General features: G+C 45.6%; 1 protein-coding gene across 8 annotated transcripts in view; it reads right to left on the bottom strand.

Annotated features, from left to right (window-relative positions):
- KIF2A (kinesin family member 2A) overlaps window positions 1-27,219 on the bottom strand; it is a 418,450-nt gene that overhangs the window by 59,030 nt on the left and 332,201 nt on the right. For all 8 annotated transcript variants that reach the window (XM_085631560.1, XM_085631589.1, XM_085631578.1 and 5 more), the window contains one exon: window positions 3,340-3,441. In XM_085631560.1, the coding sequence (XP_085487686.1) occupies window positions 3,340-3,441 (102 nt within the window). The remainder of the gene's footprint in view (window positions 1-3,339; window positions 3,442-27,219) is intronic.

Below are 27,219 nucleotides of genomic sequence, written 5' to 3'. Positions count from 1 at the left end.
CGGTGCCGATGGAATCTTCGGTGCCGATGGAATCTTCGGTGCCGATGGAATCTTCGGTGCCGATGGAATCTTCGGTGCCGATGGAATCTTCGGTGCCGATGGAATCTTCGGTGCCGATGGAATCTTCGGTGCCGATGGAATCTTCGGTGCCGATGGAATCTTCGGTGCCGATGGAATCTTCGGTGCCGATGGAATCTTCGGTGCCGATGGATTTTTCGGCGCCGATGGATTTTTCGGCGCCGATGGAATCTTCGGTGCCGATGGAATCTTCGGTGCCGATGGATTTTTCGGTGCCGATGGAATCTTCGGTGCCGAGGGACTTTTAGGCATCGGTGTCGAAGAACGTTTCAGTGCCGGTGGAGACTTCGGTGCCGAGGAATGTTTTGGTGCCGAAAGAGATTTCGGTCTTGAAGCCTGTTTCGGTGCCGACAGTGGAGTTTTCGGTGCCGAAGGTATTATAGGTACAATAACATGAGGTTTGCTCGAGCCGAGCCACCTACAGGCTTAGATGTCTTCGGAGCCGGGCCCGAGGGCGGGGCTTCTGAAGAGGATTTTCGGTCGCGACTGGGCCCAGCTGGCGGAGTCTTGACCAATGTCTTTTTGGATGGGGTAGGGGCAGGGGGGGTGGTACTCACACGCTGCCCTGGAGTGATGAGGTCATCGGAATCGTCGGCCTCGGACACGATCTCGAGATCTTCGGTGTCATCTTCAGGAACATCCTGAGCAAAGATGTCCTCCGGTTCTGGAGCTGGTTTGGCCATAATATGGCGTCGAGCTCTTCGGTCCCGGAGGGTCTTCTTGGAACGGAAAGCGGCACAAGCTGGGCAGTTCGATTCGTTGTATTCCGGCGACAGGCAGAGGTTGCAAACCTCGTGGTGGTCACTGTGGGGGAACTTCGCTCCACACTGGGGGCATTTTTTAAAAGGTGTCCTGTCCATCAGCCGCTTCCGGAACCGGTCCGAGTTGATTTCGACGTCGATGGAATGAAGATTGAAGAGTTAGTTTGATTGCTGGAAGTTTTCTGCTGGAGCGGAAAAAAGTTCATCCGAACCCAATGGCGGAAAAAAACAATCTGACGATGGAGTGGATGCCCATGCGCACTGTTGTCCAGGGGAGGAGTCACCTATCTCGTGACCAAAGGCTTCTTCCGAAGACAACAACAACCTGCAATCATCCGAGCCCAACACCAGATGGCGATCTTATCCTCAGTGTGTGATCTGCAGCTCATATGCCTCGAACATAAGCTTTCCTTTGCTAATTAGGTCAATGCCCTGAAACCTCCATGTTATCAACAAGATCCTAGCTTTTAATCCTGTAAACTCTCAAAATAATTGTCATATCGGCCCTGGTGATGGCCAGGTTAGATTACTGTAATGGATTATACCTGAATCTTCAGCGACAACATTTAATAAAAAATTACAGGTATTGCAAAACACAGCAGCAAGAGTTCTTTCACGCACTCCTAAATATGTCTCTGTGAGGAAAGTCATTAAAAAGTTGCACTGGTTGCCAGTGAAAGATAGGATAACATTTATGGCCCTGTGCTTTGCTTATAAAGCTTTGCACAATCAAGGACCTTCCTACCTCATCCAGATATTCAGATGGTATATTTCTAATAGACCACTTAGATCATCCAACTTCAAAACGCTGGTACCAAGATTCAAAGAAATGAACTGGGTGGAAGAAGTCTCTTCCTAGGAACAGTAGAAATCTGGAATGAACTACCTTTGCAGATATTTAGAGGGTTGTTGAAAACATGGCTTTTCAGTAATTCAGATCTCTGTTAGGATTTCCGTTCTTTGTGCCAACCCCAGTAAGCCAGAACCAGGACACCTAAGGGTAACAATGCGCTTTCCAAATCCATTACATTAACATTATGCCATGGGTGAGATAAGCACGTAGCAGCGGAACTTTAGAAATACGAGTAAGCCTGTAGGCCTCACTTCAGTGACACTGGTTAAAAAGGACCTGTTCACTCTTACTGATCACTACAAGGTATGCCGCCACAACCTCACGTGTGCTGCTTAACTCCTGGTGAAAGAAGTAACCTTCCACCACTATGAGGGTGGAGCTTTGGGTGCCACTCTTGGTCCAACAAGACCCCAATCCATGAGACAGACCTATGTCAAGGCACACTAGCATGATCCAGTTTACCTTTGACAACAAAAATAAAACTTAGGGATCCAGACAACATTACAGGTGGGCAATGAGGGCAGTGGTACACACCATTTAACATGCAGAGGACGTTTTCGTCCACACAGTGCCGATTGTGGTTCCATGTAGCGAATTGCAGGGTCGAAGTAGTATGGCGCAGACTCTGAAAGAACAGCTCCAAATGGTATTAAGAGCAGAAAACAGTGCAGCTCCACTGGGCCCAGTGGTGTGCTGGATGGCTTCGACGCTTTTGCGACCGTCGCGTCACTGCGTTGAAAAATGTTGCCGGGTTCGCTCCCAGTGCAAGATACTCTGGCAGAGCCAGAACTGGAGGTCTATACAAAGCTGATCCCATTGGTGGAGTAGAGCTGTACGGAGGATCCTCTGTGGGAATAAGGACAAGCTCCCGCTCAAAGGATGAGGGGTCTATTGGAGATGGAGAACAACATGGTGCATAACCTCTAGCCCGCTGTTTCTCCTTTTGCCTGTGCCTTTGCTTCTTACTGCCAGACGATTATGGAGAACTGGAGCGATGGGAGCGTTTACGGCACCACTGGTCATCTCTTTGCTCGGGCCATAAACAGTTTGGCCTCCTGCAACTTAATGGCCTTGAGATTCATACTGAGGCATGATGATGTCAAAGGTCGTACCCCAAACAGCGCAAACAGATAGCATGAGAGTCCGTGATGGACATCTTTCCCTCACAAAACATACAGGGTTTGAACCCAGAATTTTTGGAGGAGACATTTTTTGTACTACTTTTAGATTAGGGAAAGGTTTGTGAGGTACATTTTTCCTTAAAAGTGAAGCCCCAGATTCTCTTATAAGGCGAGAAAAAGAAAAAAAAAGGCTGGCAAGCTGGGTCAGGTGCTACATGACCTCAGTGGAGTCACCTGACGTCTCTTATGGCAACGATTGAGACCAGCAAACTCTACTGGCTTTTGAGTTTTCGGATCCAGTCTGAGACCTGGGAGTCTTCTACAGGTGAGGAATCTGCAGGTAGAAGCACCCCTTAGAACTGGCAATTTAGAAGTTTTTGAAAGCTAAGGATATCTGTAAAAACCAAAACAAGTTCCATACACAAACATAATCAAGACATACTTTCTCAAACAGAAATCATTATGTATTATTTAAAATAACGAAGAAACTAAATTCTTGTTAAAAAAAAAAAAGTTAATACATTACCTGGAAGACTGCCCTGTGGTCTTCTACAACTTGTTCTTCCATTTCTACCATTTGTGAAACAGCTTCATGAAAAGTAAATAACTGGGGAGAAACCTCTTCCTCCTAAGAAAATCAAAATACAGCATTGAAAGTAAAGTAGCAATAGATCTACAAATGTCAATGAATATTTCATATGATGCAGCAATTAACTTTACAATATTTAATACTTAACACAATAAACCTAATAGAGATGTTACAGAACAGACTTGCCAACTGTCTAAACCTTAAATTAGCACTTCAAAGTCATCGTTCAAAGTACCTTGCTAGAATATTTACATGATATATTCTTAAGAGTCAACCACTGTTGTAAAATGTCATTATTATGGCCTAGCAAACTCTTTAGTTTATCCTCTCCTGCTCAGATATATTGAAGAGCTTAGTCAAACTGCTCATCTTCAATAGAATTTCTTTAACAGCCCTCTGCAAATCCAAAGAAAAGGGAAGCGGAACAGTGGCACCTTGTAATATGGTTAGGAGAGGTGAAATGGTAACATAATTCAAATATAACAGCAATATTACACATCACTTAAAAAAAATGTAGAGCTCCATGCAGTTAACCTGTCGGATTGACTGATGGTAAGCCAGAGAGGGGACCCAACATCTCAAACCCGAAATTACCCCCCTCCACCAGATATTACATTGGTGGAGACACCAAATAGCTTGCACTGTTATAGGTACGGCACGAGAGCTACAACTGAGAACCCTAACATTCCAGAGCAGCAAATAAGGCAAAGGGCTAATTGCTCCAGCAGCAGAACGAACATTAATATGGAACACGGTCATAGAATTTTGCTGGGGTCAGATCTAAGTGTGGAGATCCACAATGGGGCTCATTTATAGACCATCCCTATATAGCCCTACTGCAGTACAACATGGGCCACAGAACCAGTCTTTAGATCTAGATATATCTAGTTTACTTGAAATACAGTACTTTCTTCGCAGGGAGGGCGTCCGGAGGGTTGTTTATTTGGCTGAGGATGACCTTGTTGCCTTCAGTCAAGACACTACCCACCAAGATTAGAGACTTGCTGGGGATAAGCATTAAAACAGGTACTATGCTAGGGGCCAGGCAAATCGACATTATAAACATCTACTTACGTTCTGTTCCCCCAAATGTTCAGTCAAGTACCATAGTCCATTTTTCGGCCCTGACTGAGCAGTTACATCACAGATGACTTTAAAATCAATGCGGGTCATTGCAATATGCAAATCTCTTCTGCTCCTAAAGCTTTGCCTCAGATGGGTCCAATAAATGACCTTAGGGTTTCGTCTTGTGTTCCACCTGCTCCTGAAAATAGGCTTCACAAGGCTTCCCTACAACTTGGTGATTTATTGGAAGCACAGGGGATGAAGTTCATGAATGGAACTGTCATCTGATTCTCCCCCACAACCAACTTTTAGGAGAGCATCTTTACAAGCAATATCGACTCTATATTCCTGGATAGAACACTCTGGCCCTCCTTAGTTGATATGAGGGTAGTACTCAGATCCGATAGCAATCACAATGCACTGGGCTCCCTTTTCCAAGCAGACCTGTTGTTAAGTGCTAAACCTCTAGTACTATTTCCATAAGTCCACTAGAGACCTGCAATAATAGAAAGAACATAAAATGGAATGGTCAACATCACAATAGAAACTCAAATATATCATTTATATTTGGAGATACTGGCCCCTCTAGAGTAAACAGGTGAGACAGAGATAAATGTTGTCAATTCCCACTGCAAACTAATGGACTCCCTAAAATGCTTCTTACTAAGGAGGGGTGAAGGGGACATTACTGAATAAATTTTCTAGGATGGTATAGAGGAGAGTGTAGGCAAGCAAAAAACACGACTTCTCAAAGCAATAAAAAAAAAGGGTGAACGAATGGCAATAACTGATGCAAGAAAAGAGCATAAAGTTACCCTAACCTATGCAGAAAGTCAATGGGAAGCACATCTATGGGACAAACTAACAGATTCCCTACAGAATAGGAATGATAAGACTTTTTGGAAGCTGATAGCTGCTGGTTCTTAAACTATAGATAACCATCTGGAAACAGTGGTGCAGCCATATGTGTGGGTAGCCCATTTTAGAGATCTATATAGCAAGTTGTCTGATAATGATGAAATCCAGTGGGAGACTGCCCCTATCTTGGACCACATAACACATGAAGGCAGACCTAACAATGAAGACTTGGTTGACTCTCTGTACTTAAAGAAGAAGGGGGGGGGGGGGGGGGGGGGGACCGGGAGCTAGTTATGGTCCAGTGTCTGTGCTCCGTGTTATATCTATAGTATTCAAATGGAGACACTGTTCCTAGAGAGACAGAGGGAGATATATAAATGAAGCGAGAAGCCTAGGCTAATATTAGGCCCAACTACCTAAGGATAGGGGGGGCATTCCTTAGTTTCTCATGTTGCCCTCACACACCCCGAAGGATGTCATGCTTCATCATTGGGCGTTTGCTCCTCGTCGGGCCGGCGCTGCAATGCCCTACGGGTCCCCCGAAGGGTCACTTTAGCGGAGATCTTTTCGAGAAAACGCCGTTTGGTGCATGCGGGTGTGTGGTTTGGGTCCTAATAAAAAGATGTGTGGTGATGGAGTGTGTTAGTGAAGTGGTATCCTAAAAATGTCTAAGGGTTACTGGGATAAAGTTTAATGTGAATAGCACCCTTGACATAATAAAAGACCCGTAGGTTAGGTGTTACCTTATTGAAAGTAATGTACCAATAGGTAACTTGTGTGTGGTCAAGCGGTCGACATGTTTCGCGCCCCAATGGTCCAAAAAAGGATCCCTGGCGCTTCTTCAGGACCAAAAAAAGAGTGAAAGTGAATGTGCCCTAAGGGATATTACCCTCAGTATACTATCCGGGCGTACACTCCGAAGTAGCACTGCTCTCTGTGTGAGAGTCAGGTCGCACCAGGATAGACAGCCTAGGAGAAAGTGGAAATAAAGAGAAAGGAGAACATCCTACCTATTAAAGAATGTTCACCTATTCAAGATATTCAAAAAATGAGTGCATAATCAAAGTATATACAACAGGGATATCACCTCCACTCACGGGTGGTGGCGTGATGGGGTCTCAACGGTAAGCTTACAGGTGCCTGGGCCAGGAAAAAAGGGGCCTGGGAGGGAGACAGCCCGTCGCCGACCGGAGTCGCCCATCTGCGCAGGCAGTAACCGTGGTAGAGGTTGAACCAAATGTCCACAGACTAAAGTGGTATCCAATCTATAGGTCTTTTATTACGATTCTTGCTCTATCAAACCAAATTAAGAACATTGTGAACCATAACTGGAGAATTCTGAATACAGGTAATCTCATGCTGGAGCGCCCTAGGTTTGCGTTCAAGAGGACCACCAACCTACGGGACCAACTGATCAACACGAGACCACGCGTGAAGACCATTCGTCAGGATTCCACCTTATGGTCCCTCCCTGCTGTTAAAGGCCACTACCCATGCGGTAATTGTAGTGCATGTCCCTTCACAAAACATACTACACACTTGGAGCTGGACAAAATCAGGTGGGACCAACGGAGCCACACGAATTGCAACACAAGAAACTGCGTGTACCTCATCACCTGCCCCTGCACACTGCGCTACGTGGGGATGACCACGAGACAGGTGAAACTAAGGATAAGCGAACATAGAAGCACGATCCGACGGGGGAGAACAGCAACCAGACTTACGAATCATTACATGGAAAAAGGACATACATGTGACGACATCAAGTGGACAATATTGGAAAACAATCAACATTGGAATAATAACACCCTTCTACGTAGAGAACAACGCTGGGTACATCGCCTCCGGACCAATGAGGTGGGCCTGAACGACGATATACCATGGACTGAACTATAATCCAACATGTGGGTTTGGCAGCGAAATCAGCAGTACACACCTATGACTACCTGACCACGAGGTCCCACTGAACAACATTCATGTCCATGGTCTCCCCTATCCTCGCGAAACCTCTCCTCTTTGAGCATCTTTATGAGATCAGAGGGTCAAGAATAGGCTTCCCGGGGTCACTTGCCACACAACGAACCCCCCCCCCACCCCCCCTCTTTCCCCCCGTTCCCCCCACCTTCCTCGATCCCCCCCGAGACTCACGTAATCAATCATAATACCCTCTCGAGTCCACCATTGACTGTACTTCAGTGGCACCATGAGGCTCCTACAATTATACGAGTCATTCATACTATTACCGCCCGTTTATTACACCAGATGGGCTTTTTCGAAACGTTTTGACAGTTTACGAGCACTATTCAGCTGGACATACATAACACTTAGTACTACACAGAGACGTAACCATGGCAACAACAATACGTGAGCCGGAACCACTTTTTTAGATACACGCATGCGCATCGCTCATCTGTCTACCCTTTGCGCATGCGCGGCAAACACACACTAGCGAGAACACAGCTGCTCCTCGTTTGAAGACCGGACACGGATCCCGCCCTAATTAAGTCAACACGGGCAGTACTTAAGAAACGCGGGGTGATCTTCGTCTCCATTCCAGGTAGGAGGACGACTGGGGTAGGTGGTAAAGAGGCCACGCCGGAGCAAAACTGTGAGTAAAAACGCTCTAATGAGTACTGAGGAAACTGGCTATTTACTTAAATACAGTGTACAAGACAGCTCAGACCAGTTTGGAATGTGAAGGAGTTGGATTGACTAGCAGTTGCCTGTCGTTTATTCCTTTGTTCACAGCACTAGAAGGTGTGTACGCTCGTCCCCTAACCTATGGAGCATTATTCTCCGCGCCTTTAGGTGAGTTGCTTGCAACATATCTTAGCAAGAATCGTAATAAAAGACCTATAGATTGGATACCACTTTAGTCTGTGGACATTTGGTTCAACCTCTACCACGGTTACTGCCTGCGCAGATGGGCGACTCCGGTCGGCGACGGGCTGTCTCCCTCCCAGGCCCCTTTTTTCCTGGCCCAGGCACCTGTAAGCTTACTGTTGAGACCCCATCACGCCACCACCCGTGAGTGGAGGTGATATCCCTGTTGTATATACTTTGATTATGCACTCATTTTTTGAATATCTTGAATAGGTGAACATTCTTTAATAGGTAGGATGTTCTCCTTTCTCTTTATTTCCACTTTCTCCTAGGCTGTCTATCCTGGTGCGACCTGACTCTCACACAGAGAGCAGTGCTACTTCGGAGTGTACGCCCGGATAGTATACTGAGGGTAATATCCCTTAGGGCACATTCACTTTCACTCTTTTTTTGGTCCTGAAGAAGCGCCAGGGATCCTTTTTTGGACCATTGGGGCGCGAAACATGTCGACCGCTTGACCACACACAAGTTACCTATTGGTACATTACTTTCAATAAGGTAACACCTAACCTACGGGTCTTTTATTATGTCAAGGGTGCTATTCACATTAAACTTTATCCCAGTAACCCTTAGACATTTTTAGGATACCACTTCACTAACACACTCCATCACCACACATCTTTTTATTAGGACCCAAACCACACACCCGCATGCACCAAACGGCGTTTTCTCGAAAAGATCTCCGCTAAAGTGACCCTTCGGGGGACCCGTAGGGCATTGCAGCGCCGGCCCGACGAGGAGCAAACGCCCAATGATGAAGCATGACATCCTTCGGGGTGTGTGAGGGCAACATGAGAAACTAAGGAATGCCCCCCCTATCCTTAGGTAGTTGGGCCTAATATTAGCCTAGGCTTCTCGCTTCATTTATATATCTCCCTCTGTCTCTCTAGGAACAGTGTCTCCATTTGAATACTATAGACTTGGTTGACTCACCTCAAACGAATATTGCCTCCTCCACGGCCCCCAGCAGCTAATACATCATCTATCAAAGTGGATAGCACTGGCGACGCACCAGGCTTCAAGATGCTGGAAGCGATAAGGGCCCTTAAGCTAACTAAGGGAGAAAGACCCAGGGAGACCCTGACCCCGATGGTATCCCGAGAGATCTTTACCTGTCACAGCCCGAAATCTGGCTCCCCTACCTGAACAGAGCCAACAACGGTAACCTGAAAACGGATCTCTTCTTTTACTCTAAAAGCCCTGCAAAAATGGAGAAACACTTTCCTACTCCACCTACATATCACAAAAACAATTACAATTCCTTATTGAAGTAAACTCACAACCGCCCTCTACCCCAGAACTCCTCAAACACTCAATCCACCACTTCCCCCTCCTCCTTTACATGCCTTAGTCCAATGAGTGCAAGTAAAACCAACACCACACACACCCTTACACTTGATCACATGGCTACACTGCACCTTGACATGCTCACGGAACGCGAGAGCGCCAGCTCAACTTCTAGTCCTTACACTACTGTTCCCCCGAACACGATTCTCCATGTTCAACCCTCCCAACCAAATCAAACCAAACCACCCTTTCCTCCCAACTTGTTGAGTCTGCCTCTTCCTCCACCTTTGTGGATCGCCTGCCGAGCTCTGAATGTAGACCCTCAGCCTGTCCATGCCCCCCAAAACAGATAGCCTCCTCGATACTCTCAACTAGCGCTTAAGCCAATAGAATAAACACTTGACTGCCTAACTATAGACCTCTCTTATGTAAAATCTGCTTTTCTGAGTCTGGCTAAATCACCACCCTACTCCGCCATGAGAATAGAGAACTACTCTCCCCAAAACAGATCTCCTAGCAACAGCCAACACCCCGTCCTGTCCACTATACCCCTGAGCCAACGATCCCACAGCCCCCCACCACCATGAGCCTTTAACCCCTCTATCCCCCTTGGAAGCAGAATCACTCAGCAAATGCTACAACACAAATACCTCACCTGCAGACCTTAAACCTCTCACTAGAATCCCAGTAATCTTGAGCACAAACAGATTCCCTAGAGCAAGCACATCACCCAGACCATACACTCAATGCACCACCATTCAGACTTTACACTCCATGAATACTAGTCCTAGCTCACTATCCTGCATGCTCCTTAACAGCAGATCAGCAGTGAGACACGCCACCGAACTAGCCGAAACGATACTCGAGGACAACATTGACACAGTACTTCTGACTGAAAGCTGGCTCAATGAACACTTTACCCCACTGCTAGACCTGCTCCTTCTGCCTGGCTATTGTATCCTCAGACGGAACATACCAGAACAAACGGGGGGTGGGTTAGCGACCATCCACGAAGAAGAAATTCACCTCATTGCGCTACAACCCATGAACCTACGAACCTTAGAATACAGTGGGGTCAAACTCACAACTAAAGCCACCACTCCCATCAAGCTCCATACCATCTACCACCCCACTGGTGATTGCACAATCTTTGCTGAAGAATTAACTGACTTCATCACACACCACTCCCTTACGGACTCCATTCACATTTTTCTTGGTGACTTTAATCTGCACTAGAACGACAATGCTGATACCACAGTCCGTAACTTAAACAACCTTCTTGATATCAATGACATTAAACAACTATGCAATGACCCAACCCACAAGAAAGGCTCAAATCTCGATGCTATAATCTCCAGATAAGAGCTTGCCTTCCTCTGATTCCTCAGGGCTGTTGACTGGTCCGACCATCATACTGTTCAATCTCAATGCCCCTCCCAGACTCCATCCAGCCCCTGCCAACAAACCCTCGCACTGGGAAAGGAACATCAAACACATCCCCCCAACGGACCTGTAATCCATGGTCCGCACCCAGCTACACTCGCAACCTTTCCTTCACACTGTTGATGACCTTACTGCCCACTATAGCTCAGCGATGACCACAGTGCGCAACCAAGTTGTACCGCTTAATTTTAAGTGATCCAGAAAAATGTAATCCAGATCCTGGTTCAACTATGACCTCAACATAGCCAGGAGACAATTAAGACCAACTGCAAGGCACTGGAGACAAAACCCCTTACTGGTTCACCTCTAACTCTTAAGATCGGAACAGCACACCTACAAGAAATACATCTTTCGAGAAAAAGCCACCTTCTTTCGCAAACAACTTTGATTATGCGAATAAAAGACCCAGAGAGCTCTTCAACATAATCAAACATCAAACGACCACTACCTCCCAACCAGATTAACAGTCACCATTGAACACTGTGAAGAAATCGCTAACTATCTCACTGACAATGTTGCGAATATCCAGCAAACGTATAGCCATGATACCAGTCTGTCATCCCTGCCCAATTGCACCATTGACCTCTTGGTCGCCACTGAAACCCCCTCCCAGGGCTCAATCAATGACCATCACATCCCAACAAAACCTAAATTTAATTAGGATCGCCACCAGCTAAAACAAGCATTGGTATAGCCAATAGGTCTCGCCTTTGGGACCTTGTAAGTGTTTAGCCATGCAGCACATTATCCCCCACTGGGCAAATTTCTGTTATGGAACTAGTGCTTATCTAATGCGCTTTGATACCTTGATTTGTGCTATATAAAAATGCAAAAAATAAAAATTAATGAAAGGAGAAGTGCTTGCAGGTTCCTGAGGTTGCGGGGCGAAAAGATGCACTCTGTACAGTGATTAAATAAAGCATGTTTCTCTGTGAGACAATCTGGCTGGGGTTGCTTGAGAGGGGGGAAAGAGGCGACGGAGGAAAGGTTTGAGATGAGCAGGTAGTTAGTTGTTCTAAACTGAGGAGGACAGGTCTTAGATGAGCAGTTAGGCGTTCCAAAGTGATGAGCCCTGCACACAGCGGCATCTGCCTCCGTGGTTCTTGAGTCAGGCTGGGATGGTGAGAAGTTTGTTTTGAGTGGCAGATTTCAGGGAGAAGTGTATTAAGGCTTGAGACTAGCAGAAGTAATTTGGGGTTCGTTTTTGGATTACCATATAGGTAAAGCATGGAGCCTTGGAATGTCCTCTTTCATGGACAGAAGGTTAGTGAAAATATAAGCCCGGCCACATCGTACTATACACTCAGAAGAATGGCGAGCACATTACTTGGGAGGCTAGTAAAGTCGATGGCACTAACCTTTACAACCTATTGTCCTTGCCAATGCCTTTACATCATGCTGTACAGCATAAACTAAATAACAAACAAGCATGCACAGTGCACTGGGAGAACATCAAATGAAACGAGGAACAGCGGGAGGAGGATAGAAGGGGTCAACAAGATAGGGGTGAAGTGGAGGAGGGTCAGGAGAAGTCAGCAAGAGGACAGAGGGCGGGGAGGGAGCGGTCAGGAACATAACAACCAAGAACGGTGGTAGGGTGAAGAGGACAGCACACAGAGAAACGGTGGGTGAGAGGAAGGGGAAAGCAGTACACTGAAATTAAATATTAACGCAGCACCTAAAGTAAACATCAAGAGAGCTCGGTGGCTGTGAGGAAAGATCAAAGCAAACACAAGGAGATGACAGACGGAGTGATAAAACTTTTCAAACACTCACCCCCAGTCACAGATCTGGGTTGAATCCATCATCATTCTTTAGCTCACTTTGCCACCCCAGTTCAGACACAGCTGCATGTAAATCAGTCTTGATCCTGTGCCTCATGGGAACAGTCCAGCCCAAACTGTACTGGGGTGAATGTATGACATTGTTCTGCTTTCTGTCCATCAATTGTTCTTTTTGCATTTGTCACCCTGAGTGGGACGGGTATGCCCAGACGTGGGTCCCGTGCTCTCCATGCCACTGGAATCAAGCTATCCTGACTGATGAGGGCTGAAAGCCCGAAACCGGTCCTAGGATGCTTGTTTACAGTCCAGGGAGGACCTGGCCTGGCAGTTTGGGCTGGACTGTTCACATTGGGCGCATGGCCAAGACTGATTTGCATATGGCTGGGTCCAAACTGGAATGGCATGGTGAGCAAAAAAGCGATGGATTTAGGCCCAGATCTCTGTACTGGGATGAATGTATGACATTGTTCTGCATTCTGTCCATCAATTGTTCTTTTTGCACTTGAGGAAAGATCAAGCACAGCAAATGATGCACGTCTCTCTCTCACCTCCTCGTCCATCATAACACTAAGCTCTGAAACTCATAAAACGATAACGCAATTCACTGAGCATCATGCGCCACACGGACACTTTCCATACACGATTAAAGCGAAAACAACACTGTCCCACCACACACCCACAAGTTGTAGCATGGACATGCGTTTCAGAGTATGCATGTCTTTCATGCTGACCCTGGTCTTGGGTGAAGCGATTAGAAGCCTTGGGAAGGACTATCCAAAAAGCACCAGATCCATGTGCATTGGACAGGCCGCTTTTCCCATCAGCAGTAAGAAGACCCCCACTCTTACATCCACAGGTGTTAAATATTTTCACTTTCGTCCTCGGTGTCCTGAGAGTTGGTGTGGGGCTGGACCTGTTTACGAGCTTCCATGATTTCTACGGTAACGGCACGCGAGACTGCTGGCTGGGAAAACGGTATCAATGTTTTGAGACGCATTTATAGTACGCTATAGTACCCCACAATCAAGGAAGGCTGCAGGGGGCGATCAGTGAACGTATGCTCTCTGGATACACAAAGACGGGGTTCTCGACACACTTTGCAGTCTCGGTTACACAGCCCCATCTCCTTGTTACTCACCGTGAAGGGCTGCTCGCTGGCGCTGCCCACGGAGAAACAGTGGTCCCCGGGGTTGACAGCCCCGGTCAGCACCTGGTGCAGGTTCATGGATGCTGTAGCGCCGCTGGTCCCCCAGCTGTGGCCTCAGCTGTCATCGGGGCCGTGGGCTTATCACGGGAAGCCCCGGAAAAGAGGAGGAAGTGCAAGTGACAGCAAACCGGGTCGCTGTGGCGGAGGCGCTTACAGCACGTCACGAGGAACAGTGACGCGGTGTGCGGAAGGGGCTGGGACGTGCTGCTGGAGCCACGTGACGCTGCTCGCAGTAGGCACCAGCGTGCTTTAGTGAGATGTGGCATGCTAAACTCGCACTGCTGCTTTTCGTGTGTGTGAAATGCTGATCTTTCCTGGAGGATCGGTGTTCTCCATCTCTAGTTGCTCTTGACTCTCTGTGATCCCCAAATATCGTGAGGTTCACGCTCTTCTTGTCGTGTTCCTGAAAGTAAAACGTAAACAAACACAACCTCTACTCTGTGGCGAGTGTTGCTCAAACGGGCCGGCAGTAATAGGTGATAAGTGGAACTACATCATCTGATCCAGTGACGCGCTGAGAGAAAGACCCTGTGTTCTCAGCTTTATGGGGGCAGTGAGATTCTAGGCCGAGGTCTGTGCGATTGATTAAATGTAACTTTATTTCAAAAACAAGTCATAACCTTGTAGCTAAGTAGAAATTAGACAATCAATTGGTCAAAGTCGGGGCAGGGGAAAGAATTCAGCACAGCACGTCGCAGCTCAAGAGGAGTGTTGAGGGCGGGCACAGGGAGACAAGGGGAAGTGGTGCAGGGGAGACAAGGAGGCACTGCAGCTGCCACCCAGTGCGCCGCTGCTCGCTCCCGCAAGCAAAACGCGGTGGGAGTGAACCTTTGTAGAAGAGGTGGGACATACACCCACCTTTAGCCATTTGCAGGCTATGATTACAAAATGACACACGCAAATGCCAACCCAATGCTCGGGGGAGTGAGACCCACACAGTAGTTTAGAGTAGCTACAAGAAGCCTCGCAGAGCAGCGCATGCATGCTGCGCTAGGCTTGACCTAAAAAAATGCTAAGTGGACAGACTATGACTGAAAAGGAAGTCTTGAAATTAAAAGCAAACTTGAAGCCATGCTGCCCGCACTTCTGACCCACTGCTCTTCACCCAAGTACAGAAACTCAACCATATCTCTACCCGTTCTGGAACAAAATCAATAATGCTTCTCTTTCTTCAGGCTGTACTCCGGATTCCCTCCAAATAAGTCAAGTCACTCTCATTCTCAAAAATACACAAACGGACTCCAATGACTTCAACAACCTCAGACGGGTCACAAACCTTCCCTTCATAGCCAAAACGATTGAGAAATGTGTTCTCTTTCAACTAAACCACCACATTGAAAAGTGTCATGGAGGTTGAATTCCTCAATCAGGATTCAGGAAAGGTTGTAGCACCGAACCACTGTGCTCAATATTTCTGATCACATTCACAGACCCTGCATGAAGATGATCCCTACCTTCAAATCATACTTGACATATCAGGGTTATTCAATACAGTAATCACCCCACTTCACTTGAAACTCTCACATATCGCACGGGTGTCAATGGCACAGTCCTGAAATGGTTTACACCCTATCTGCAACATTGCTGTCAGCAAATCAAAATCCACAGCCGTCTCTGCAACCCGTCTTCTGTGACGCAAGGCGTATCCTAAGGCTCTATCCACTCCTCAGCCCCATTTAATCACTTCATGGAACCCCTCACCGCCATTTTAAACAAAGCAAAGTCGAATAACACCTATATGCTGACGACATACAACTCTACTACAAAATCAAATCACTCTGTGACCTCCAACAACTGAACATCACACTTATTAATATACAATCATGACTCCAAACCAATCATCTTAAACGAAACCCCAAAGAGACAGAACTACTTCTCTTCTCCCCAGAACTAATTGTTTCCCTATCCTAGAATGGATCAAGAATCTGGACGCTCCTAACTGCTCTTTCTCTCGCTCTAACTCCATTAAGTCTCTGGGCATCACTCTGGACAAAAACATGTCCATGGAGGAGAACATCAACGACTCTGCCAAAGGAGCGCTCTGTACACTCAGACATCTCAAGAAAGAAAAGCCGCTTATCCCCCAGACGATAGTGCAATCTCATATCTCAAAACTAGACTAAGGCAATTCCCTCCGTACAGGAATTCCTAAATGTTACCTGGCGCCCCTTAAAACTGCTCTCAACACGGCTGCCAGACTCCTTACAGGTACTAACAAATTTGACCACATCTCTCCTGCCCTCGGTAGTCTTAAATGGCTTTCCATCAAAGGAAGATACTTTTTCAAGAAAGCCTGCATCCCCACAAAGTGATTCATACAAAGCCCCCCCCCCCCCCCCCCGAATACTTAAAAAACTGAATTTCAAGAGCTGGAAGAGCCTGAACACTAAGAAGCTCCAACATTCATCTCAACTTCAAGAAGAAATAATTTCAGGCTCGCTCCTTGGGTAATGCTCCGAAGATCTGGATCCAAAGATCTCCGCTGCAACTCCTACCTCCCCTCCTTCAAATGGGATCTCAAATCTCTCCTCAACAGCTACCTCAACATGCACACAAACTGTTCTATGTTTCGCTCATTGATTAACGCCTTCTAGATGGTCACACAACTTGCTCAATCGTCTTTTTGTCCCTGTTACCCTTTCTCCTCCATGTGCCCTGTGTTATACTTTGTGACTTAATAACCACTTAGTGATGTACTGTCTTAAGACTTTCACATTACGAATTCCCTCATGTACTTCTTGTAAGCGTATTTATGTATTCTCATAACCTGTAAAGCACTCCAATACCCTCGGGTCCAGCTGGCGCTAGGTAAAACTCAAATTAAATAATTAAACACCATTGTGAGAGGGGAGGAGGTTCCTCCTTCTCGGAAGGGAGCCACCATCGTCCCCAGCTACATGAAGGGGAGGCGGGATGCCCCATCCAATTATAGAACAATCAACTTAACTGATAACCTCCCAGGCAGTTTCTAGCAAGGTTCCAATCTTGGATGAAAGACAACATTCTCTCAGATTGTCAAGCTGTGTTTGGATCCAAGACCAATACCCTTGATTAAGTCTTCAGATTCAATGATGATATGCTGAAAGTATGTAGTCATAAAGCTAGACCATCTCTAGGTTGCCTTCATTGACTTAAGTGTGGCATTCTGATTTGGTTTCGTGGGTACTGGAGACATATGGCATTCCCACTGACATTTTAAGAATTATTAAGGCACTACATAGGGACATATATGCACAGGTCAGGTGCAATTCAGGTGGGGATCTCACAGCGAGGACACCAATTAACTGTGGTGTAAGGCAAGGATTTGTGCGTGTCCCACCCTATTTAGCTTGTACATCAACGGAGCAGTAGACTGGTTGGCCAAGAGCTTTTCCAATTTCTGCACAAAGAGGGGACTCGAGGGGAACCACTCTAAGTCCAAATTCATGGCACAGAATCGTCATAGATTCTTTGGAGGCAGGATGACACTGGATGGGGTGTCCCTTGAACAAGGAAAATGATTTGACTACCTATGAGTCCGACTGTCTGACAACCGGTCTTGGGCCCCTCAGGTGTTGAAATGCAGGGTGATTCCCCCCCAAAAAGGGCGTATGCTATAGGTAGAAAATATAAGGCTACCTCCAGTGGTGCTGTTTCCCCTGCCCTAGAAGCGTATAGGGCTAATGCTCTGGCGGGGGCCCTTATATGGGGCTGAGCTATGGGGTTGTGCTTGAGAATTTGCACTTAAACAAATAGAAAATAACTTTGAGGCACTGCTTAATCTTCCTCAAAGCACTCTCCTTATCCCTCTTCGTCTTGATCTTGTATTAGCTAGAATAGTAAATGAAGTGCTGTTAAACCCATTGCTATATTGGGTGCGCTTGAGGTCAACGCCAAAACTGGCCTCGTACAGGGACGGCCTGGCACAACTAATTGACATTGACATAGGAGTACGTGTCCCGTGTTTAAGTAAGGTCAAATTCCTGAGCGAAACCAACATGATGGGGTTAGTGTGGTATTCTCCCGCTACACTTAAACAAGGTATCCTCACAAACCTTAAGCAGGTTTTTTTGGAATCTTATAATGCACCAGATCTGGAACGAGCACCAGATCTGGAACGAGCAAAAATAAGAGAATACCACTGTTGAAAATGTTTTATTGTTTAAATGTCATTTTAACTTTGAGCTGTATCTGAATAGGATTCATGCTCTACAAGCCTCTATATGAAACTCCATTTCAGTACCCTTCCCTTGGCTTCTTTCACAAGTGTATGGGACAAAAGAAATTTTGTAACCCCAAATGGTATATTTTGCCCAGGGTCCTTCGAGACAGATGATCATTTCATTTTTTTCTGCACAGTGTACATTCGTCCTCATAGATTAATTATTCTAATATGTAAGATTTTGGGCATCTCACACTATTGGGAAAAGAGCAGACTTTTTAGATGTGATACAATGATTTTACTCACCATGTAAAGTATTGTAACAAATATTATGCAACAATGTGGTTTGTAACATTGTTTTATTTGATTGTACATTTTACTGCATGTGCAAAAAGTCTCTTTAACTAGGTATGTATGTTTCGCTGTCATGGTGTGCACAAACAAAAATAAAGAAATTGGATGACCAGCAATATTTGTCCAGAAGCAGTTCCTTAAATGCCAAAAAGGTGACAAGCATCCACAGGCCTCTCCCTACACCTCCATCATCAGCTGCATAACTCTTGCTACAGCATAGCAAACCACATCAAAAACGTTGCTTCCATGACAAGAGATGTAGACCCTAAAATATTTCCATTGTCATTGCTTCTGGAGCTGGAGACAGCAACAATGTTAATATCCGAATGACTAGTTTCAGAAGATCAGTGATTAGGAGTGTTACACCTGTCCAAACAGCTCTAGGCATGAATATCCACTCTCCTTTAGGACTGGGCTTATATAGACCCACTATCTTTTGTTTGAAAAACTGCCTCAAAGAGATGAGCGATCACTCCAGATCCATGTCTGGTGGCACAGAAGAACAGGCATTTGCAATAGGTCCTGCATTCATGCAGGTTTGAGCTACTGGCATTGTAAATGACAATTCCTTTCATTTATGTTTTGGGTTTTAAATAAATAATAAATAAATAAATAATATAAAAAAATAAAAATAAAAAAGCATTGTCATTTACAATACTAATAGCTTAAACTCTCGCAAATGCAAGACCTATTACATTGCAATAAAGGGCCTTCTCGACCACTTGGTAGAATGTAAATATCAGAGGAAGAGACCTGCCTGCGACGTCTTCAAAGTAGTGATAAATAGTGCAGTGAAGAATAGGTGTAAGTGTTGTAAATTACACAGACACAAAGTGTGAAGTGAGAGTTACATATGATCCAAGCTATAAACACCAACAAAGCGCTCCAGCTCCAACACCTTTCGATCTGTGATTACACTGTGGCAGCTCAGGAGAAGGGCGGGGGTGGGAGAGGAGGCTATTTCCTGCCCTCTCCGTGATTTGAATGCGCAGTGTGGCATTGCGTAATGTCATTTCTATCTTTGGCCTAATAAGGGGGGATTAAAACAGACATGAGATAATTACCAGGTTAAAGTGATTGCAAGCAGGCTCCCGTGTTACGGGGCGGCCATGCTGCTTTAAAAAACACAAGCGGTTTTAGCTGAAGCAGCGCATGTTCGGCCTGCAGTTAGAGAAACTCAAAGTAATTAGTGCTTACAGACTAAATAACAGGTTCCATGTAAATAATGAAGTAAAGGGGCCAGTAGCCATGGGAGGTTACAAATGAAGACAAGGCCATACTAAGGAGGGACTATCAAGCCTATTAATGAATCTGAAGGCAGCATTTAAGAAAGACAATGACACAAGCCAATGAAAAATATGGGCGGAGAGTGGGTGCTGGCTTCTCTCCCATAATCTACTACAGCACTCTCGCAGAGCGAACAGTGCATGCGCACTGCGGCTAGCTCGACCTAAAAAGCAACCAACGTCATCTTGTGGGAGTGACACCTATATAAGTCTACACGTTATTTTCGGTGTGGAACTGCACCAATGTGTAGCCGCATGGCACCACCTACCGGCACACAGAGGTACTGCTCAAAAGTTTTTGGATCCACTCAGATGCCTGGGAAAAAGGTTAGAAAACTACAGTTAGAAGTCTAACTGGATCCACTCAGATGCCTGGGAAAAAGGTGAGGAATCTAAAGTTAGAAGTCAATCAGAAGCAAAGAATATAAAAAACATGCAACAGAAGCCAAGGCAAGCCACAACATAACAGAAATCGACATATCTAAAAATCAACCGAGAAAATGGTTTCATTCCGTCTATAATCTAACCAGTCCAAAAACTGTCCAAACAATCCTTATCAAAGAAGCCTGAGAAAAATTTGCCCTTTTTAGGTTTCGCCTGAGATAGCGCATGCGCTGTCTCAGGCGAGACATTTAGTATACGGGTTTTCGAAGTGCTACCCACCGGCTTTTGCTGGCCTAAAGCTTGCATTCACGCGAGCGTGAACGTGCACAGCTGCCAGCTTTCAGCGCCCGAGGCACCATCTGGAGCGTGATTGCTTTCTCTTTTGGCGGTACTGCGCGTGCACCACTCGCGTGTTTGCCGGCGCGCGCGCACACCTGCTTTTATGTTTTTCGCGCGATCGGGATCACTTTACTTTTCCCGTGCGGCCAATGCTTGTTCTTTTTGGTACTTTCCTTGTCCCCGTTATCTGCGGTTACTAATCCCTTATTCCTCATTGGTCTGTTTGATGACCAGCACTTCCCATTAACAGATTCCTTCTGTATCCTAGCCCCCTCCTGCTTAATCATGCCTTGGTGTTTGTTGAATTTCTCCCTGCTGCCATCCTGCAATCTGTTTCTTGGGCTTATCGATTCATTACTGCAGTCATACACCTCCAGTATCCAACAAGGTACGGCTCATTGCTCTGTTTCTCTCATATTGCCTTCAGTCTCAGTGTGAAGTTTACATTGCTTTCACTCCTTTGCTATTCTGTTGCTAAAGCCCCTTTCTCAGTCTTTACCTGCCACGTAGGTACGCTCAGGGGCTGTTCCTGGTTGTTCATTCCGCTACCTATACTGTGTTTCCTGTCGGCTGTCTTTCTACTCTGAGCATTTGTATGACACAGTGCTCTCTCACACACACACACCCCTCAAGGCCATATGACTGCACAGGGCCTTTGGTGCTGAAACAGTGACTTCTATAAACATGTTGTATTTGGAGCAGTTCAGATGGTTCTGATGGCCTTCCATATACTACAAGACAACACACTAATTCTGCACAATATCAATAGGCATGGTGACGGGTTCTGACCTGGTATTGAGAGCCCTTTGCTTGTGGCACTGTGCTCCTAAAATGGGCATCTTCCCAGTGGCAGCCCATCTTCTGTGATGTCATTTGCACCATGTTGCCTCTAGCTCAAGGACCTAGAGAGGGCAGGCCTATCCAAAGGGATGGGGATGTTATCTTCTCAGGAGTGGGATGCCCACTTGGGTATCTGTTTGCCACAGCCCAGAATATGAAGTGTCCCCTGAGGTTATGAAACAACCCATAACTCCATCTCTTTGGATGCCTTTAGAATTGACAAGCTGCAGGGTCTGCCCTTAATTATTCCTACTAATTGACTTTCCCCCCCTCCAATGGAAATTGCGCTGGGCTAAAATCTGGGCTGAACCCCTGACTTGGCTTTATTTTTTATTTATTTTTCTCGCCATGCCTCCTAAGACCAGAGCCAGACCTATGCAAATCAGCCATGGTCCTGCTCTAGTAAGAAAAGCCAAGCCTGAACTGCAATGCCTCGCTCCCTTTGAACGGTAATACATGCATTCTCAGACTAGTTTTGGCCTATTTGGGCCTCATGAGAGGAATGCAACTTGGATTCTATGGCACAGTGAACACTGTACCCATGTCTTGGCAGATTAATCTGTTATGCCACTGATTCTGCGGGTTCTTCGATATAGGGGTGACATGCTTTCACAGCAAAAGTGTCAGCTTCTCAACACCAGTTGTCTGACAGTTTATTGTTCCACGGTGGGATTTGAATTTCTTGTTACCCCCTTAGTCGTGGCTTCACCTTTCAAAGTGTCTTTACAGTTATCCTGTACTGTTACTGACATCAAAGTTTCTTACCAGTAGAGAAAACATTGGCCTATAGACTTGGCAAGCTTCAGGGTCTTTCAAACTAACCACATTACAAGTTTGTTCTAGTGTGCCAAATTGTTCTTTGAGCGCAACCTTCAATCTGTCCGAAGGTTTTGTCTGTCTTCCTCATGGGCCAAGTTATTACTTTTGCATTTTTTTCCCTGCTCCTCATCCCACCCAGAAGGAGATACTACATAGGCTGGAACCAGGCGTGTGGTGCCATACTACAGCACCTGTAAAAAGCAAGAGAGCAGATCCGCTCATGGTAGGCCTTGCTGGAGCCAAGAAGGCTGATTCACACAGTATTGTGTTAGGTTACTGTTACACAAAGATGTGTACTTCCGGCTGAAATTTGTGTCCACTGTAAGAGATCTATGGCAGTGTCTGCTGCTCTTACTAGTAATGTCTCAGTGACTGAGGCGTTCAGCCACTTTGGAACTATTTGCATACCTTTGCAAATTGTCTCACTGCTCAGGCTTGCAGTAACCAAAAGTTTGCCAGGATCGTATTACATTATAGTTCATAAGAATCTGTGGTAAGAAGCATCGATCAGAAGCAAAGTTAATTAATGTCTAATGTTGTTTCTGGTGGATACTATATCTTCCTGCAGTTTACTCACCACCTGCACTCATCCCATATTAAACAAGCATTGGCATAGCCAATAGGTCTCGCTTTTGGGACCTTATAAGTATTTAGTTATGCAGTACAATATCCTTGGTGCAACAACATCAACTATTGCATGGCTAAACACTTATAAGGTCCCAAAGGCGAGACCTATTGGCTATGCCAATGTTTGTTTATTTTACAACAAAAACAAATGATTGAGCTATCTCTCAAACCAATTTCAGACTCCATCCCAAAGGAACAACCACAAAACACAATCAAAATAGGCCTCCTTCCAGGACGTTTCATACTTGGATGTTTTATCTACAATCGCCAACCTCAAGAAGTCCAATTATTAACTGGATCCCTTACAGTTTAAAATGCTCAAAGGGATAAGGACCTCCTTTTCCCCTAACATGGCAAAAATATTAGTGGCTCCCTGTCAAATGGAATTGTCCCAGACAGTAGTAAAGAGTGTTAGGTCACCCCTCTTCTAAAGTAAGAAAAAACACAATGCCGATACTGAAGACATGAAGCACTTCGGAACAGTCTCCACCCTCCTTCCCTTCCTTGAATAAATATTGAAAGCTGCATAAAAAACAACTAAACGTCTTCATTAAAGAAAATAACCTTGACTGACACCATTCCAAGGACCCTGCCGTCTAGTTCTTGAAGACGTTTCGCAGCAGAACATGATCATCTATGCCTCCCCGTTAAACATCCACAAAAAACGTATCTGTTCTTTCATGGTTCAAATCATACCTTCACTACAGCTTACAACAAACACTGTCAAAGACTTCTCAACCCCTAGGCCCCTCGAAGGAGAAATACAAGGCTCCATCCTCTACATTCACACTTTTCTACTTATACATGGAATCTCTGATGTCCCTAAGGTGCAACTTCAACATCTTATTTCAGCTGTATGCCCATAACATCCAATTGTAGTGGTGGAGTCATGCACAGGACCAGGATGGCTGCTTCTCAGTGAGACTCTGAAAGACCACAAGAAACATGTGACTTCTGCTTCCGAGCGTTGCAGAGATTACCATCTTTATTTGCTGGCATGGTGTTTCTCAGACACGTGTGATCACTGTGAGCCCTATTACCAGAAGATTTCTACCTCAAGTACTGCAGAAACTCAACACAGCATCATAGCCCTGAGATGTGCCCATCCCTTCTTTTCGCCATTCTTGAGGAAATGGCGTGGACAAAGCCGCACGCACCTGAGACTACAGGAGCATGCCTCGTTTTATCAGACGCAGCCTTGCTTGAACTTTACTCACCATGACTGGGAGTCAGTACGGTAACCAGGGGTTACTCAATGAACGATCACTGGCAGGTGCCCCTGCATGCTAGTATGGGTGATGAGGGGAGCATTGCGCATGCAGAGAAACCGGACTGGACCATCGTGGTGACACTGGGGTCCAAAGGGTCCTCTCAACTGCAGGTGGGAGGTAAGTGAAGAGAGATCCTCCACTCCTCTCTCTCTCAACCTGGTGACAATATGTCCTACAGAGACGCATAAAATCCAATACTGGCAGTCCAGTTCTGCTTTTACCTGCACACAGGCACCCACTTATGGAGCTAATATCGGGAGATTACCCGGGGGTGCAAACCCTTCAGGAACTGTTTGTACGATACACAGATCTTCCTCTTTTCTACTCCTTGGCGAACTATCCACTAGTCGGTAAAGGGTGACACCTGAACCACCCACGCCACCTTCTGTCATGCGTACCTTCCACAACATCGACTGACAACATAGATATTTCTCCTGGAAGCCAAGGCCTTGTATTGCATGGAGCAGCAGAGCACCTCCAACCACAACAATGGGTCAGGTCAGTATCTTAAAACGTATACCTTTTGAGAAAAGACAGCACTGCATAAAACACTAGTGGTGCTACAGCCTGGAGTAACACAGCACACCATCACGATCTTCCGCTGAAAGAGAGAATAACTGGAAGAACCCCAGGTGGTGACCTGCCTCTCCCTTTCTTGCTCAACTTTATTTATACAATGGTGGAAAAGGAAAGTGCTACTTACCCGGTATGCATCTGTTCTTGGCATGTAGAGCTGTAGAATCTCATGCTTTGCATAAGATCGCCATCTAGTGTTGGGTCCGGGTGTTTGCACTTTGATTTTCTGGAAGAAGTTTTCCCTACTCACGAGGTAGAGAACTCCTCCCTTAGGTGATAGTGCGCATGGTGATCGGCTCCATCTTCAGATTGTTTCCGCAGAGGGTAAGAGAATGGAGTAGTAGTAAAGATTAGAGATGTTCATGCGTAAGTATTTGTAGTAAAACAGAGCTATAGCAGTTACAGGTACCCGGGGAGGTGGGTGGGCACATGAGATTCTACAGCTCTACATTCCAAGAACAGATGCATACTGGGTAAGTAGCATTTTCCGTTTGAGGAATGTGAGCTGTAGATCACATGCTTTGCATAGACTATACTGCAGTCTCCCCGAAGCGGTGGCGTTCCTGTAACAGTTGGACTTGTCTGAAATAACGTTTTAAGTACTGCTTGGCCCACATTAGCTTGTTGTCTTGCTAACACATCTACACAATAGTGTTTGGTGAATGTGTGTGGTGTAGGGCATGTTGCAGCTTTGCAGATATCCGTAATAGGGATATTCCCAAAGAAAGCCATAGTAGCCCCTAACTTGCGAGTGAAATGTGCTCTAGGGGTATTGTGAGAGTCCTTTTGGCTTTTTGATAACAAATCTGAATACACTTGACAATCCACCTAGCAATTTCTGATTTGGAGATAGGATTGCCTTTCTGAAGTGGTACAAAAGCTACAAAGAGTTGTTTGGTTTTACAAAATGATTTTGTTCTTTCACTGTAATACAAAAGAGCTCTTCTGACATCTAAGGTATGTAAAGCTCGTTCTGCAACAGAGTCAGGTTGAGGGAAGAATACAGGTAATTCAACCGACTGATTGATGTGAAATGCAGATACAACCTTAGGTAGGAATTTAGGGTTGGTACCAAGAACCACTTTATCTTTATGTAACTGGAAAAAGGGTTCTTCTATGGTTAGTGCCTGTAGTTCACCCACTCTCCTTAATGAAGTGATTGCAATGAGGAAAGCTGTTTTCCAAGTAAGGAACTGTAGTTCACATTTGTGCATGGGTTCAAATGGCGGACCCATTAGCCTTGTGAGGACTATATTAAGATTCCATACTGGGGCAGGTGGGAGTATTGGTGGTATTACCCTTTTTAGCCCGTCCATGAATGCTTTGATGACAGGCATTCGAAATAGAGATAAATGTTGCCTATTTTGAAGGTAAGCTGCTATGGCAGCAAGATGCAGTCTGATGGATGTATAGGCCAATGCTGACTGCTGCAAATGCAATAGGTAGCAGAGTATGTTCTGTATGGAAGCATCAAGGGGGTTGATGTGATTGTTATTGCAATAGATGACAAAATGCTTCCATTTGGCTGCGTAGCAGGCCCTTGTGGTTGGCTTTCTGGCCTCTCTAATAATGTTCATACAGTCTGGTGGAAGGTTGAGATAACCAAACTCTGATTTCGGGAGCCAGATCGCAAGTTCAGTTGTTTGGGATCTGGGTGTTTGATTTCTCCATGGCTCTGTGTGAGGAGACTGGGAGTCAAATGTAATTTTTGGTGTGGTACCAGAGAGAGTTCCAACAGGGTTGTAAACCAGGGTTGACGTGCCCATGTTGGAGCTACTAGTATTAGCGTGAGTGATGTTTGCCTGAGTTTCCAAACCACTAGTGGAATGAGTAAGAGAGGCGGAAAAGCGTAGGCAAATATCCATGACCAGTTCATCCATAGAATAGAAAAAAACCACAGGAGTGTAACCCGTAGACCCAACTGAGATCAGGGTGATAACAATGTAATTGCAACAGTATCTCAGTAGGAGTTATTAAATTATTTGTAATCGTATGTACAAGACATTACAAACACACAAAGAGAAAAAAGAGGCTACAAGAGTTTTTTGGTCAATGCGCCCGTAGGCGTCATATATTAAGGGAAGATTAACAAATTATAGCAGCACTATACGGTATAATTACCAAAACAACCCTAAGGGAAAAAGTGTACAATGTGCTCGTGACAAAAGTGTGACGGCGCAAGTGACAACGTGTATAAAACCATAGCAAGGGGCGCAACACAGTAAATACAAGGTATGTACAATTCAAGGTTCCGAGCAATAGTTCCAATTATTCATTTAAAAGTTCTCAGGGAGTAATTTTTCGGGGAACCAAAAAAGATCAAAAAGCGCCAAAAGCATTTGGAGCTGATGGGAACAGATTTTCCCTTCTGGTCCTGTCTCTCGCCCTATAAGCAATTCTCCTTTTTTCAACCCCCCCCTATTATCACCTTCAGTGCAGATTGCAATTCACAATCACCTTGATCGTGCCATCGCATCTTTAATTTACTTCGGCCTCTCCCGCCGTGCATACGTGATTAGTTTTCACGCGTCCCCGTAACTTTTCTCTTTCCCTCTATTCACGTTCCCCAGGCGTCCTTGGTTACCACCCCTGATCCTATCATCCTTCCTTACTCACTCCCCCCTCTCCCCCATTGGTCACTGCCCCAGCGTCC

This window comes from Triturus cristatus, chromosome 2_1 (assembly GCF_964204655.1).
Source record: "Triturus cristatus chromosome 2_1, aTriCri1.1, whole genome shotgun sequence".
NCBI classification, from domain to species: domain Eukaryota; kingdom Metazoa; phylum Chordata; class Amphibia; order Caudata; family Salamandridae; genus Triturus; species Triturus cristatus.
The sequence above is the reverse complement of the archived record's forward strand: the minus strand, read 5'-3'. Positions and strand labels throughout refer to the sequence as shown.